General features: G+C 40.9%; 1 protein-coding gene across 5 annotated transcripts in view; it reads right to left on the reverse strand.

The window, feature by feature from the left end:
- The window catches only part of ATM (ATM serine/threonine kinase), a 124830-nt gene that overhangs the window by 42004 nt on the left and 68594 nt on the right, over positions 1 to 14232 (reverse strand). For all 5 annotated transcript variants that reach the window (XR_012800016.1, XM_075592353.1, XM_075592354.1 and 2 more), the window contains exons 26-30: positions 11188 to 11434; positions 9626 to 9744; positions 8606 to 8732; positions 6148 to 6347; positions 4084 to 4261 (exon numbers count right to left, since the gene is read on the reverse strand). Coding sequence is in view for 4 of the 5 variants with exons in the window: in XM_075592353.1 (XP_075448468.1) it covers positions 4084 to 4261; positions 6148 to 6347; positions 8606 to 8732; positions 9626 to 9744; positions 11188 to 11434 (871 nt within the window). In the remaining variant the exon portion in view is untranslated. The remainder of the gene's footprint in view (positions 1 to 4083; positions 4262 to 6147; positions 6348 to 8605; positions 8733 to 9625; positions 9745 to 11187; positions 11435 to 14232) is intronic.

Raw genomic sequence — 14232 nt, forward strand, 5'->3', positions numbered from 1 at the left:
TCCGTGCCCCCCATGTGTTTGGCAGCTGAGCTGACTGAGGGGGGAAGTGTGTGTCAGTCAGTCAGTGAGTGTGTGTGTCAGTCAGTGTACTTCCCCCCTTCTCTCCTGACTCCCTCTCCCCCCTCTCTCCTGACTCCCTCTCCTGACTCCCTCTCTCCCGACTCCCTCCCCCCCCCTCCGCTAGCGCCTGTCCGTCGCCATCTTACTGGGGGCAGCTGCAGGAGGTCCTTCCGGAGACTGCCCGCCCACTGCCTGTCCACTCGGCGCCGCCATCTTACCGGAGGCAGCTGCAGGAGGAAGGGGGTCCTTCCGGAGGCTGCCTGTCTACTCGGCACCGCCATCTTACCGGAGGCAGCTGCAGGAGGAAGGGGGTCCTTCCGGAGGCTGCCTGCCCACTGCCTATCCCCCCCCGCGCGGAGCTGTGTCGGCGGCGACACTACCCGCATGCTGCTGCTGGCCGGGGCTCGGGGGAGGCGGCGGGGAGGTGAGCTGAGTGAAGAGGTGTGTGTGTGTGTGTCAGTTGGGTGAGGCCGAGGGGGAAGGTGAGCTGCGGGTGAGGAGAAGAAGAGAAGGTACACTCCTAGTGGAGTGAATGACATTTGGGACTACATGGTGTGGAGTTACCCCCTAGGGGGAGTAGTGTTACAATTGCACAGTAGTGGTTACTAATAAGCATGAGAAAAAAGAGAAAACGCGCCCGATCCATGTGTAAAATCTGATAACAAAATTTTAATAAAAGATGACAAGACAAATGCACACTCACAATTTGTCAATGAAAATAAGCATTGCATGGGTAAACCCATGCGCCAACATGTAACTGCTCGCCGAACGTTTGCTTCAATACATCAGACCTCGCTGCTGCCGGTGTGTCACGATCAGATGTCCCTCCGGCAATTCAGGTAAACAGTCTGTTGTTCCTAACAAATGGTATGAGATGCTGCGTGCGGCTCAGGGAACGTCCTCCCTTTCCTGGCAGAAGACGCACGAGCTACTCCACCAACGTAGCTCCTTGAAACCACGTGCCCGACGCGTTTCTTCCGATTGACGGATTTCATCAGGGGATAACGTGCATTCTTATTGGGCTACTATTTAAAGGTGTTTCTGTCCAATTACAATATTAGAATAAAGTACGCCCAATATTACCATAAATTAGGTCATCGGTGCTAAAAATAATGAGTTGTAATATCAACTACTTACTATATAAAGACATACAATATACAGGCATACCCCGCATTAACATACGCAATGGGACCGGAGCATGTATGTAAAGCGAAAATGTACTTAAAGTGAAGCACTCCCTTTTCCCACTTATTGATGCATGTACTGTACTGCAATCGTTATATACACGTGTATAACTGATGTAAATAACGCATTTGTAACAGGCTCTATAATCTCCCCGCTTGCGCACAGCTTTGGTACAGGTAGGGAGCCGGTATTGCTGTTCAGGACGTGATGACAGGCGCATGCGTGAGCTGCCGTTTGCCTATTGGGCGATATGTACTTACTCGCGAGTGTACTTAAAGTGAGTGTCCTTAAAGCGGGGTATGCCTGTAATAGCTAATATACTATACATAACACAATGATATAAAAAGGATAAAATTAAATCAAATATATAGACATACATTAGTTACACATTCATAAACATATAGCTGCAATTATATAAACAGTGTCCCATAGTTTTTAAATTGCTAAGTTTATATTAGATTGTCAACCTTCATTAATTGTGAATTAATAGATGATTACAGTTATATAAACGTGTTGCAATACATTTTGAATGTATTGTCTAGAATTAGTAAAGTGACAGAGACATCAGAGATTATTAATAAAATAATAGTAAATATTTTCTTGATTTTAAATGCATATAATATAGTTTTACATATATTTTTTGTTAATTTATAAATATACATTATATCTTTACTAATGATATAATTGGACATTGAATTATCATTTGTTGCATTATTACAAGACAGGCTTTTTTGGATAGTATAGATGTGAAGATTTAAACATATAAATAAATAAAGTTAGAAATGAATGATTTTCAAAAATCAAGGTTATATATATACCATTGTTCTAAATGGCTTATTTCCTCATAGAATTTGTTTATGAAACCAATTGCACAATAGTCAACACTGATTACTATATGAAAAAGGAAGAAATATAAAAATTATACAAATAAATATATATTGACATAGTGTTGCAAATAAAAAACACATAAATGTAATGATCTATTTAACCTCAATAGAACAATGAATATACACAACAATATAATAAGTAAAAAAAATACATATAAAAAACAATAATGTGCATGAATTTAATTTCAAACCTAAGAAACACTGGTGGGATATGTCAAACAAAATGAAGGAGAATGATGAAAGAAAAATCCCCTGATGAAATCCGTCAATCGGAAGAAACGCGTCGGGCACGTGGTTTCAAGGAGCTACGTTGGTGGAGTAGCTCGTGCGTCTTCTGCCAGGAAATGGAGGACGTTCCCTGAGCCGCACGCAGCATCTAATACCATTTGCTAGGAACAACAGACTGTTTACCTGAATTGCCGGAGGGACATCTGATCATGACACTGATTTATTAAAATTTTGTTATCAGATTTTACACATGGATCGGGCGCGTTTTCTCTTTTTTCTCCAAAAGAATTTGCTGGGAGGTTGCTGACCCCAAAGATGAAGCAGCCCGGACGTTGTAATCTCCATACAGAATCATCTATCATCTATGTGAAAGACACTTATTTTTATTTATACATTTTTTATTTTCTATTTCACTTTTTACACCGGTCTACATTTGTAAAAAGTGTGCCTCAGGGCAGAGGAAGGTCCCACTCTGAGGACCGAAACGTTGGCTGCCCTGTGTTGTTAATAAACTTTATTTACTTCATTATATTGCGGTGTGCTGTCTCTTTGTTACCTGGATTTCCCTGGTTACCCTGTATATATACACACATATATATATATTATACATACACACATACCAATCCTTGGGTATTTTATAAGAAGAAGTGTGATTCCCCATCATTATTGATTTATTTTTGAGAAGTTAAACAAGAAGGGATTTTGTCCATCTGTATAAAATCAAAAAAACTTTCTCTGGGCAGATAAGCTAGGCAGGGATGAGATGTGATGAGTAGAAGTTTCCCTGAGAGGGACATCGCTTCATTGAAAACTAGAAAGATTGTAGCTTGAAACGCGTAGGAGGTCTCCATGTTAGTCGTGTTGTTGTTGTTGAAATAAAGGAACTTTTTTTTTTTATTGGACCCGGTCTCTTCAAGCTACAATCTTTCTAGTTTTCACTAAAGCGATGCCCCTCGGGGGAACTTCTACTCATCCGATTACTCAACCATGCATCAGGGAAACGTCGGCTGGAGGTACTGAACTGCAGTACTGAATCTCTGAGGCACGAAACACACAATACACAGCCAGGGAACACAGTCGGGTGAAGGTATATGTTTACAATATTAATAATTTATGACTGACTCTACAACAGGCTTATATGTCATTGCATATTGTTGTTGACGAAGATTTATATGTTCAGTGCTCAGAATCCTCAATGAAGTTATAAATCACAGGATGGTATTCGTAATTGACCTGATAGCATTACTTTCTTTATCTTTTCTCACAGAGATGAGATGTGGGCAGATAAGATAGGCAGAGATGAGATGTGGGCAGATAAGATAGGCTGAGATGAGATATGGGCAGATAAGATAGGCAGAGATCAGATGTGGGCAGGTAAGATAGGCAGAGATGAGATGTGGGCAGATAAGATAGGCAGAGATGAGACGTGGGCAGGTAAGATAGGCAGAGATGAGATGTGGGTAGATAAGATAGGCAGAGATGAGACGTGGGCAGGTAAGATAGGCAGAGATCAGATGTGTGCAGCTCTATATTCCAAACTTTCCCCAGTCTCTTTTTACAAAATCCAGTAAGTATCAATACTCGGGTTTCTGAAGGTGTAGTAAATGGTATAGCGGTTTGAGCCAATAGCAACACTGTTTGACACCAACAAACCTGTGCAATGCATTTCATGATCACATGCTTCAGAGCATTTCTGCATAACCTGGAAAGACAAACACTGTACCTGCTGCTGAATTTGTACACGGCTGTTTGACAAAGAAATCAGTGTGCCAACCACGACATGGAGGTGACTCTCTAAAGCATCTGCACAATAAGTCACTGCGGCTTTGCAAACCCGATGCAAGAGGTCAAGGCACAGCAATAAACTGCGAGTGGAAACATCATCCATAGTGTGGGCAGACCTGGGCGAGAGATATGCATTTGAACTTAGAATATGAATACTTAACTTTCCTAAGAATTGCTATTACTCTGTATGCTACTGAAAGGCTGTATCCTATGGATACCCCCTTATGACTATTTGTGCAGTGATCATGGAGCACGCATCTAGCTGTCCATACTGTACATGCGACAGCACCACTCTTTCGGGGCAGCATCACTTACTTGGACACTTAAAGTATGTAAAGAATGACCTTCTGTACTGTTGTCTTCTCTCCTATACTGTACTGTATAAGCATTGTAAAGCATAATTATTAATATCAATCTCACATTTAAGAAGCACTGTCCTTTTGACACAAACTATTATCCTTCTAAAGCTGAACTCACAAACTATTTACAAGCAGGTGGTTTCTTCTGATAATTACTAAATAATATATAGGGTTATTAGAGTTTTATTTATTCATCTACAAAGGGGCAATATGCAACTTTTAAAATGAATGCAAGGAAATGTATATATTTTCTCAGACCTCCCACAACATTGCCCGTGCTCTACATCTAACTGCTTGATTGGTATTCTTTTGTTCTGATTATTTTATGGAGTTACTATTTCAGCAAAGTCTCCAGTAAATGCCGATAGGGGCAACAGAGATAGAAAAGCAATCTCACAGGCAACCCCATCCCCATTGTGCAGAATTCTGGTCCACACACTCTCTGCTCTAATGTGGGAAAGGGGAACAACCGGTCAATATTCTAAACAAATAATAATTGAAGTATACAGTATGATATTGCAACAATAGGTGGACAAATTAGTAGCTGCTTTTAACCAGGGGATATTCCCTCAGGTGGTGTGATTGCATGTCTTACAAAGTATGCTTGTTGAGACTATTTGCCTTTTCACGGTAGCCAAAGTGGCTTAAAAAAAAAGTAGTGGTACTTTATGTTATTAAACGCTGTGGCATAGAAATTTCGACTTCCATCTGGAGAGAATTAAGCTACTTTTTGCTGTTTAACAAGAATGAAGTAAGGTTTTCTAAATTAAATCTTTACTCTTTTAAATAGACTGTGCAATTCTACGTTGGCAAATAAAAAGTAGTAATAATACTGAAGGTTGGCCCATAAGCAATTTTCCACGATTACTATATTCATAAATTTATTTAGATAACGATATTTATTGCGATAAACAACTCATCAATAGGAAGCATAAAATACAGCACTAACCATACAATATAACTGGCAGAGATCAATAACTAGTTATTAATTTGAAAGTATGTTTTTATAACAAATATAAAAACAAATCATTTGGAAGGTATTTAGTGTTAGTGTTTACATTTAGTACCAATTAAATGTTTTATTAAAAAAAAAATATATATATATATATTTTTTTTTAGAATGAAACACCCACCCTCCCCCGCCCCCCAGCCAAAAAGACTTTCCTCCCCCTGATTATCAGAGATGGGAGCGAGGAAAGGGGTAAATACAGAGCAAATCCATCTTCCAAGAAAGCAGGGGTGCTATCGTCAGGAAGAAAGGAGGGAGGGTTTATGCAATCCTGTTCACATGGGCGGCTCTGCCTTCTTTACAGTGGACGCAATTTAAACTGCATGTCACCAGCGGTCCACAAGTCTATGATTCCCATGGCTAACTCGTAGCAATACAGCCATCAAAAAATACATTTTAATATCAATTTGGTCACTTTTTACACCAAAATGACCATCCCATTGCTATATTGCCCAGCGCAAGTACTCAGTAACCTATAGGGCCATCACACCTCCACCCCTGCCGTCCCATTGATATATGTGCCAGCAGCACATAACCTCTATAACTGTGAGAGGTGCTAAGGGAAGCATCACTTGCTGCAACCTAACCAGAGCCGTTCTGTATGTATGAAATGAGAGCCATGTTCGAGACGTACCTGCTATTGATGTGGTGGATCAAGGTGTAAATGACGTCTCTTAGAACAAAAGCCCAAGCGCCTCCTAAACCGTCTTTTATTTCAAGAAGCAGCAGATTAACAAACAGGTGGTAGATTGTAAGGATCCGGTGTTTCTTGTAAACATTGCTCGTTTCTGCTGCCTGTTTGCATATAGACAGTAATATCTTCTGAAATGAATCCTGCAAGTGGAATAGGATATTGAATAATCACACTCCTTCGGACAGGATACATGAGATGATCAGGAGAATTGGGAGTCTAAAACATACATGTAAATGCTACTATTCTAACTCCAACTATGGCAATTTACACGCGTGTTTCCTGAAAACGGTGGCCTTTTATAGCTTTAAAGGCCAGGCAGTAGGGCCAGACGTCTGCATCCTTGCTTACAAAGCAAAGAAACAAACACAGTATTAAAGGCAGCTCAAACCTCATCAAAGAGGATTCAACTACACAAAAACACAGCATCAGGGGGGTTAAAGCATCAGTCCAAGCTACCGTTGGTTTTTTAAATGTTATCTTTTCCCCCTTTAAGATGTGCATAAATACAATCCGCACAATGATAAGTAATTAGCTAAGTTGCCGATCGATCTGTTCTCCTATGATCGATCTGGTTGTAGCAGCATGAAAGAAAGCGATGACGTCACCATTGACACGGCACGAACGTGACAGGGACAGTGACGCAGGTCTCAGCCCTGTAACAGACGAGGCGGAGTGGGGTTATTTGGCAACGGGGATAATAGCTATACCTCTCGGACAGATACAAATGGTGTGGACCCCAGAAGGTAGCCACTGGCAGCAATATCGGAGAGAAAACACTTAAACACTCCTCCTTGTGATTTTGCGAGGAGCCTATTATAGCACAGATTGTCACCACTGTTTGTTTACTTCCTACACAGTGTGCCCCACTTCTTCAGTGAAATGTAGTGATCACCAGCACTTGGCACAATATAATTATACACTGGTATAAATTGCGTCTTCCTCCGCTACCCCCTCACCTGCCCCACACCTTCAGTTACAGATGGTGCTCAATAAGTTTTAAATGATATGTGCTTATTTCTGGAATAATAAAGGTTATATTTTAATGCATCAGTGGAGGTAGATTGCGACCTAGAGGGAACCCTTTCTTTCGTGCTACTGTATAATACAATTCCCTACTTGCACCCCTTCATTAAGTAATATATTTGACTCCTTTCAATATTACTAGACATGGGGATATGACTTAGTAAATGGTTGCTATAGAAACAAAAAATGCTTGTTACATTATAATTCATTAAAAATGTAATTCAGTGGTTTAAAAAACAAATGCTACAAGTATTTTCTCATAGTACAGAATGGATTTATTTAAAAAAAACAAGCACACGTGTAGTATATTGCTTGGTCTGCAGCTTTAATGTGATCTTCTAAAGAACAAAACAGCCTCTATAACATAAGTGTCAGATTCGTACTTATTTTCTGTGTGCTATTTAATAAGAATAAAAATGTTTTTCACTTCAGTGAATCATTTTAGTACGAATCTGGGTAATTCATTTTAACGAAACTTTAATATTGGGTTATAGGAATTGAAATGCGATGTTGAGATTCTCAAAGAGTACAGTTTGACTACTCAAACACATTAATGTGCGCACTGCATCTGCTCGTCACCTAATGTCCTTAGTCTGATTAATGGGAGCATTACAGGAATACCCCGTGACATTGACGTCACAACCCAAGTACTTCCCACCTCTACTCTAAGTTCAGCAGCAAAAGGAAACCCTGTGGATTTCACAAGAGAATCCCACACACTTACGGATCTGCCGGATACCAGTGCACGAGACTGTTTATAATGATGTGTCAGTATGAAAAGGTCAATAGGAAAGTGACGTTGAAAACCTTACGGAATTTAAGAACACGAAACGCTTTCTCGACACAATTCTCGTTGTGGTATTCTTTTAGATATAAAATGTAAAAAAAAAAAACACCTAGGCCAAATGTAACATTACATCTAAAAAGATTGAACATTAATGGAGCAGTCCTTCCTAGGACAAACATGAACTAATGGAAGAGGCAATTTGCAATAGGTTAAATATCTACCATACAAAAAGTATTTTGTTTCCATACAGCAGTGAGCAAATCTTAGGCGCATTCTACTGATGTTTACATTATCTCTATCAGGATAAAGTACTTTGTATACACAGGCAATCCTTCTTTTGCTGTTTTGCATAAACAAACGATGTCGCCTTCATTCGCCAAATAGATGAGGAAAAAGAACAATAACAGATTACAATTACACAGGCCCTAATCACAATAGAATTATAGCCATTTTATACAGGAAGCTAATCAGAACACACATTTTCTTGACGTGTGACCGATTCCTCATAAAAGAAGTCAACCAAGTAGTTTAGAAGAATCTTTTTACCCCTCTCTCTATGTGGTACAGGACCTCTAAAGATATACTCACCGGGTTCTTTGAGAGAATAGTTACGAGGCTCTTCAGCTTGCTTTTGTGACAGCTGCTTATATAATCCAATGTTGCTTTGATCACATAGGATGGAAAATAAGGAGGATTTGGAGCGGGATCCAGTTCCCTAAAAGAAAAAAATTAGAAAACATAAATAAATATAATACATATATGTATATAATTATAACTTAAATCAAAGTTATGTCTGAGAAGCAATTGCAATACAAAGTTCAATAAACTAATATTGCCAATCAAACTCCATATAGTGTGACATAATATATATATACAAGATAAAATACAAAAGTGAAAATAAATCTAATTAAGACGATGTCACAGTAGTTTGCCAACCTTTTCACCTGATCACAAACCACTTAATTATTAATAATAGTGAGCATTACCACTTTGTTTTGTTCAACAACATTTATTTGTATGTATAACGCACGTAAACAAATAATGCAAAGCAAGAAAAGGTTTCACAAATTAAATCACACGAAGCTATTGTATCTAGAAGTTAATTACACTTAAAAGAGAAATAAACATTCCCGACGGTCTCCGGGGAGAAATCCAGCTTTGGACAAGACAGAAATATTTTGGAAAAGCTAACAGGTGTGACAGCCTCCTGTCTGCAAGACTTCCTATAGGAACAAATGATTTCAATATTATGCAAGTGGTGAAAATCACAGCGTTAATGATTCTTGCCTATAATTTAATCATACAAATTTAACAGGCATCGGACAGGATCGTAATTTAACTTCCTTATTTTAAGATATTGAAGTTTCTCACAATTGTTTTTTTAACCTTCTTAAATGCAAGCTCCTGACCTTGACTTTGTCTAAAATCTTTTAAGAACCACTCCTGTACTCAATCTAGGAGGGATGTATCAGCATCTTGTTCAGAGCTTGCAACAGTTTGTTAACTTAGATCACAAAGGCTGCCGTTTTACAAGACTGGGTGACCTTGACCACCACAAAGAAAAACCATGATGGTGTGCACATAAGTATAGAGATTTCCCATCCTTACCCTGCAAATTGAATTAAGTCACCTCCTTCACCTGCTGCACTGGTAGATGTCTCATGCAACGTCATCAATAGCTCCACCACAATTTCTGGCAGGTTCTGGAGAAACAAGTTGTCTATTTTCTACAAAACAAATAAAATTGTAATTTAATTCCCCCCCTAAGTAAACGTTGGCATTACGGAATAACAATCCGCTGTAAGGCATCAACAGTGTTAAACCAAAGTGGCCACGCAGAGGAGGAAGCAGCATGGCCAGTAGAAAGGAGAGACTCTGTGTGTGTGTCTGTCTTCTGTCCTGTTGTGTGTGTATTTGTTCTGTCCTGTGTGTGTGTGTGGGGGTGTGTCTTCTGTGACCGTCTGGCTATCTCTGCCACCTCTGTTTCCAGTGATTGTCTGTCTCTGTCAAATATTTCCCCTGACTCTCTTTCTGTCTGTGTGTCCTGTGACACTATGCTCCCTCTGTCTCTTCTGTGACTGACTGTCCTGTTATAGGGGTGATCTGTGTGTTTGAAATGGTGCTCAGAAAGTGCTGGGACTGTATTTAAAGGAAGGGAGTGTTGACTGGGTAATCAACTATTAAGTGATTTGTACTGAGCCTTTAAGAGGGCATAAGGTACCCTGAAGGTTGGAGTGGGTTGCCAAAAGACAGCCCCCCCCTTCCTCATTAGGTAGCCCCAGGTATGGTACTCACTGTAGTATTCTTATTCCTTCCCCAGTCTCCCTTCCAGAGCGTGCAGCTGTAGTAGAATGTGTATCCAAAGCCAGGGTGTGCAGCGCACAGCAGTAATGAAGGAGCAGGTCTTGCAGAAAAATAAGTCCTTTATTTAACAATTCATGGTGTGGGACAGCAGCAAACCTTCAACGCGTTTCGTTCAAAGGAACTTTATCAACTTTGAACGCAACGCGTTGAAGGTTTGCTGCTGTCCCACACCATGAATTGTTAAATAAAGGACTTATTTTTCTGCAAGACCTGCTCTTTCATTACTGCTGTGCGCTGCACACCCTGGCTGTTATAGGGGTGATTAGGGGTGGCCTGAGAGAAAAAAGGTTACATACCATTGGCAGTGTTCGACAAACCTATACATTTGCTCGCCCCGGGCGAGTGGATTTAACATCGTGGCGAGCTCCTATTGGCCCAAGCAGCACACGTGTGGTACTAGGTGGCGAGTAGATTTTTTTGTTCGGCGAGTAGATTTTTTGGTGATTTGTCGACCACTGACCATTGGTATAGACAGATGCTGGTTGGCGGCTTATACTGTGGTAACCCAAAACATACATACACGTTGCAATAACATCAAAACTCGCAGTATGCAGCATTTTGCTACTATTTTTGTTATGTTTATGAATCTGAAATATATTTTAGTTTTATACCCCAACCAACCAGTACCCGCGCCACTTTTTTAAAGCCGGTTTCTAAATAATATATATGTTATCGCTGCTATACTCTGCTCATCTCTGGGGGCAATAATACTTTTTTGCATAGTGAGTTCATGTACAACATGCAAAAAAAAAATTGAAACATTAAAAGAATGAAGTTAGTCCTGAACTCTTGTACTTGTACAATACCTGTTTCCCCAAACAGTTTTCAGCCTGCAGATAATCGTATACTTTGGAAGCAATCTCTCTCTTCTGTGTCATCTCTCCGTCGCCAGCAGATTCATAGGCAAAGTAGGGCAGGATGTTCACAAGAACCCGGGGGAAGCAATCTGCCAGCAGCAGCTTCCAGTCTCCCTCAATGCACCGGGCAACAGACGACACCTCGTCAAAGTCACTTCTTATTACCAGATGGGGGATTAGAACTTTGTAACAAGATCTGCAACATTTGAGTTAAAAAAATGTTTATAATTGAACAAACAGAAAACCACACACCATATGGTTATACTGTTGTGAATGTTCATTATAGTGCAATTTGCTGATTATAGGACCAAGATGTGTCAAATGTGTTTATTTTTATTTGGACTATACAGTACAACATAGGTGATGCCACATGTATCCAAAGAGCCATGTGATGCATCGTAAAATGGTACAAAAAGTCAATGATATATAGTAGTAATTGGCTCATTACATTGAATACAGGTCTTCAGGTTCTTAAATAGCACTAAACATGCAAATAAAATGGGACCTCTCTCAAGAACAGACCTTTTGCGCCTATCAAAGCTTGCACACTGGGACACTGATGTATTATTTTCTATGTTAGTCCAATAAAAAGTATCATACCTTACAGGTATCTGTAGAGGGAGAAAGGGGGTGGCCCGGGATTAAAGGGGTTACACCCCATTTGGCCATCCCGACCTCACCCGGGAGTCAAAGGGTTAACTGGGCTAAGACCCAGAACAGTGATTTAACCCCTTTAATGACATGTACATGTGTATTCCCCTGTTCCCCTGTTCCATTGTAATGTCTGGTTTACTCAGTGTCTGCATCACACACACACACTAGAATCCATCCGGGAGCACAAGGGTTAATAGTCCTTTAATGATTATAGCTCTTTGTGAAGTTTTCCCGCCTTTTCAGGCACCATTTTGCAGGTCCCCATTGGCCGCCATTAGGGCTCCATGCATTCTAATGGAGAATCTTGCTGTTTTAGTCCTGTTTCCTGTAAAGACCAGCAGGTGGCGTCCGAGAGGGAGAGCGGCGGTTTCCCATTGAAAGTCAATGGGCCCATCGACTTCAATGGAGGTTCCTCGAGGTAACTTTCGAAGAACAAGTTGGCTGCCGTCCAGATCGCAAACCACAAACCGCAAAGCGGATACATTTTCAATAGGAGAGCTTTGATCACTTACAAGTCAAGGTCAACGTCAAGTGGCGTGGGAATAAACAGTTCTATGGCTCCTAGGAATAAAATTCTTTTTGTCCCTAGTTCCTAGGCGTCCCCCCACTCGACCACAACCGGGTCCCCAAATCCTGGACCCCCGATAAGGGTCGAACCGAGAAGAACGGGTCGCGCCATAGGCTTTGCCGGCAGCGGCAGAAACGGCTCAGAAAAATGACTAAGTGTGAAATGCTGTATTTTGGTACTCCATATCTCCGGTTCCGGAGGGCCCAGCGGATCAAGTTTGGGGTGTCTGCAGTCACTGCTCCGGCATCACTGCAGAACCATCCTTGACCCTCCTGGACCAACCCGACGGAGTGTGGACCCCCTTGAAGGTTCGGGACTTTTCCCATAGACTTCAATGGCGTAGAAACCCCATTGACCTCAATGGCGGCAATTTACCATTGAAAGTCTATGGCGGAGAAGCCCGTTGTTTTCAATGGGGATTTAGTGAAAAGCTGAGATTTCTTTTTTAGCGGAGATTTTTGTATTAAAATGAAAAATGATTTAAGGTGCATTTGTGTAACTCCGGTTCCATAGGTCGTAGCAAGTCGCTTTTTGGATCATATGGTGTCCCAGTTCCGGCCATGAGAACTGGGAAGTTTGGTTCTGCTAGACCCAATAGAACCGGATATTTTAATACGTTTATGTTTTATGTTTAAGACTGTGTCCCAAGGTATGGGCAAAGACTCAGAGAAATTCCTTTGTCTACCAGGATAGCAGATGGCCCAAGAGGCGCCCCAATGTCTAGGATTTAAGTCTTATTCAAAGGGTCTTGTCACCCTCCCTGATGATTTAAGGGCGGAGGAGGATCAAACCAGAGCAGTCTCCAAGTGTCCCAGTTATCACCTTCCAACAAAGGTTATCTTGCTAGAGAGCCAGATGGGTAGACTGGCTGGCATTCCATTTGCCTATGGGGGACTACAGAAATGAAACCCCAGAGTTCTACTGCGCATGTGCCAGCTAGCAGGGGGGCCTGTCCTAAAATGTGTTCCCCCATCAAAGATTGGCTGGAGATAATTGACCACCAATCACAGGTATTTCAGGTTAAGGATAGAGGGACAAAAGGTATATAAACTGTTGTTCCCCATATATCCTTAGTTGGTCTTCTTCAATTTATCATCTGATGGCAACCTGATTGCGAGAGAATTGCTATGCTATATATTTCTCATTCCCCAACCCCAAAGTAAGTGTACTTCTTGTCTGTTACTGTATTATTCATGTGTTCACCTATCCTAAGGAATAAACTCACTTTATTATATCTAAGACTCGTTTCAGTTCAGACCCAGTGATATATATATCATCTGTTATATATATTTATGTGACCTTATACAGCCTGCCATAATCTCACCGTGACAGTATCCAGCTTCTACTAGGACCAATATCACTACTACATCTCATTATCGTGTCTTATAGTTATACATATTAAACTCAGGTGGCCGCAAAAAAGGACAAATTGTCTGCCTCAGGTTGGTCCTGGTGTTGGATGATGGGAAAACAATAGTTTATATCATGTTATCTTGCTAAACAAACTCCAGAGCTCTGGAATAGGGAAGCATGCTTTACACTGGTTTCATTCCTACCTATCAGGCAGATCCCAACATGTGTTTATCTCGGGCACCAGCTCCATCCAACCCCTTGCAAATCACGTGCGGTGTCCCGCAAAACTCACTGACACAATCTTATATGCACACAGCCCTAGCTTCTCTGACCTTGGACACATACTTCAATCTGACTTTTTGAGACTTAAAAATTGGATTTCACAAAACAAACGGTTTCTAAACACGGACAATACTGTA

This window comes from Ascaphus truei, chromosome 3 (genome assembly GCF_040206685.1).
Source record: "Ascaphus truei isolate aAscTru1 chromosome 3, aAscTru1.hap1, whole genome shotgun sequence".
Taxonomy (NCBI): domain Eukaryota; kingdom Metazoa; phylum Chordata; class Amphibia; order Anura; family Ascaphidae; genus Ascaphus; species Ascaphus truei.